Source organism: Poecilia formosa, unplaced genomic scaffold, assembly GCF_000485575.1.
Source record: "Poecilia formosa unplaced genomic scaffold, Poecilia_formosa-5.1.2 Scaffold235, whole genome shotgun sequence".
NCBI lineage: Eukaryota > Metazoa > Chordata > Actinopteri > Cyprinodontiformes > Poeciliidae > Poecilia > Poecilia formosa.
This window is the reverse complement of record NW_006800174.1, coordinates 22,003-24,744: the sequence shown is the minus strand read 5'-3', so window position 1 is coordinate 24,744 and position 2,742 is coordinate 22,003. Positions and strand designations below refer to the sequence as shown.

At 34.7% G+C, this 2,742-nt stretch overlaps 2 gene segments (V, D, J or C); one reads left to right on the top strand and one right to left on the bottom strand.

Moving 5' to 3' along the window:
- The window catches only part of LOC107838277 (Ig kappa-b4 chain C region-like), a 1,917-nt gene extending 250 nt beyond the window's left edge, over window positions 1–1,667 (bottom strand). The window contains 3 exon segments of the C gene segment in view: window positions 3–214; window positions 1,306–1,407; window positions 1,652–1,667. Coding sequence covers window positions 3–214; window positions 1,306–1,407; window positions 1,652–1,667 — 330 coding nt within the window.
- LOC107838275 (Ig kappa chain V-III region NG9-like) overlaps window positions 1–2,742 on the top strand; it is a 16,692-nt gene that overhangs the window by 11,397 nt on the left and 2,553 nt on the right.

Below are 2,742 nucleotides of genomic sequence, written 5' to 3'. Positions count from 1 at the left end.
ACCCCGGGGCTCCTGCTCTGCTCCAAGCTGCTGCTGCTGCTGCTGCTGCTGCTGCTGCTGCTGCTGCTGCTGCTGCTGCTGCTGCCGTCCAGCTTCCAGGACAGAGTCCAGTCTGAGGGGAAGCCCTTGTTGGCCAGACACATGAGGGTAACCTGCTGCTGCTGCAGCTCCACACTGGAGGGGGGCAGCACTGTCAGGGTGGGGCGGGTATCACCTAGGAGACACCAATCAGGTTAGAGATCAGGAACTACAGATGTTAATCAGCAGATACTGTGTCATGGTTACAGTTAGTGAGGGGTTTTTCTAAAATAAGAAGTTTCTGCCAGATGTTTTCATGCTTCACTCATCACTTACTGACAGATGTTTCACTTCCCTTTAGAAGACTCAGATCAGCAGAAGTAAAATCACCAAAGAATTTTAAAATAGCCTACAATGAAAAATTTGAAGTAGTCTTACATTTAAAATAAGAAAAAAAAAATATTCAGAATCTCATGTTTAAATGCAACAATGCATTATTTTATGATTGCAACAAATATTTCTGAATTCAATAGATTTTAAAGAAAGAGTTTCCATTGAAACAAGAAACAAACTAAAGTTTTCTCTGGCCGTTTTCAACAGCAGATTAAGACTGATTTGATTCCATCGATAACAAGTTAGATTATTGGTGCAACCAATAAAATCTGCTCTCTCAGAATTTATACACCAAACCACCAAACTTGCTTAAAACTTGTAGAAAAGCATTAAATTGATAACATTGACAAACTTACCAAAAGTCAGTCTTGACATTTATTTCAGAAGCAACATTTTATATAATGTGAACATAAAATATTTCACTTCATGTTGAAGTGAGATTCTATTTTTATGACATAAGAAAGTAATTATAGCAAATATATAATTTCATGCTTTCATTTACTTTTAAACATGCCAACATTTTTTAAATCTTAATATTAACTTACTTCCAACCTCCAGTCTGGTTCCTCCACCAAAAGTCCACCACAGTGATACAAACTCACTGAGGCGCCGTACAAAAACCTCTGACTGTAGAGAGACGCAGCTCTCTGACTTTGTCTGATTAACCTAAACCTACAAAACAAGATTAAACTAAGATATTTTTAATTCTTAGATCAATATTAACTTGTTGTACTTTGTTGAAATTTGGGATATAAACTATCACATATGTTCTGTATCTTGAAACATTCTTTGTAAAACATAAAATAATGCATCTTTTCAAGCCTCAATCTGTCAAACAGAATTAAAACAATACAATCAAGTAAAACTAAAAAAGCAGTTTTATATTTGACTTACTTCCAAACTCCAGTCTGGTTCCTCCACCGAACGTGTACCACAGTGATACAAACTCATTGAGCCGTCGTACAAAAACCTCTGACTGTAGAGACACACGGCTCTCTGAACACAAACCATGGAGAACTAGAATCTTTAAGATTTTTGAAAACTAAAAACGTGAAAAATTAAAACTCATAATAATTTCTTGTCTAACACAGTTTGATGTAAGAACATTTATTGTCTACTTGAGAATTATTAATAAATTTATTTATATCTTACTCTCAATAAAATATGAACTGTAGATATTTTTAATTTCTCTAAAATGGAATAAAAAATACAATTAAAATAGCCCCACGTTTATTCCCACCCAAAATGACGATCATGTACTGCTATATAGACATTGTTCCTCTTTAAGTTGAAGTAGGTTTACTCTGTTTACATTTCTGACATTTAGATTGGTTTTCTCTTGATGCTTTAGATGAGACTGTGAAGTAAAATGCTGTCATCCAGTCATAAAGAAGATCAATGGGCGGACCAGACACAACTTATGAGTCTGGAAATGGATGTAAAAAAGTCTGAAAATCATGTTAAAATGACAGTTCTGTTAGGAAAGGAGTCTACAGGTTGAGATGATTGGAAAAATGGTTAACATGAATATAGAGCATTATGACCAAGAGAATTCACCTCCAAAGCAGATCATAAGTTGTTGAAACAAGTCTCTAAAATATAATCAATAGATCCACAGAATGATCTTGCTACTGTTGATATGAAAGGAAATGCCACAACAATCAAAATAATGTGTTTTAATCTTTGTGAGGATGGTTCCAAGAGGTAATCTATGCTCTCAAAATAATAAGTAAATATAACCTCTGGAGTAATGACTCTTTGGACACGAATCAAAAACCAAATTATTTGAACGTAAGGAGATGTGACACTTCAGTCACATACAGCACTACAAGATAAGAACCTCATTCTATCCTTGAAGCATGGAGGGATAACTGTTATGGATTGAGGTTCCTACGATGCAGCAGAAATCAGCCCCATTGAACTCTACATCATTAAAAATGAGGGATCAGAAGTTAAATGTTGCACCCAAGAGGGATGAGAGAAAACAGGGAAGTATTCACTGATTTATTAAAACCAGCCATGGGGAATGTGAAATGTTTTTAAAGCTCAGATACAACAGAAATATTTGATAAATGTAATCTAATTTAGTGTTCTTTATTTAACTTTAAAATTATGTAGTTTACCTTTATAAGTTTATAACTGGTGTGTTTCTTCACTTGATCTACAAGTTTTAATTAAAGCTGCTTATATGGCCTAAACTCGCCTATTTTCTCTTTTTATTTTAGTATGTTAATGTGTTTTTGTAGATTATTTCAAAAGTCAAAACCATCTGCAGTTCAGAGAACACGATGATAGAAACTGAGGCCGTTATAAGAGAACATGTAGAGCTGA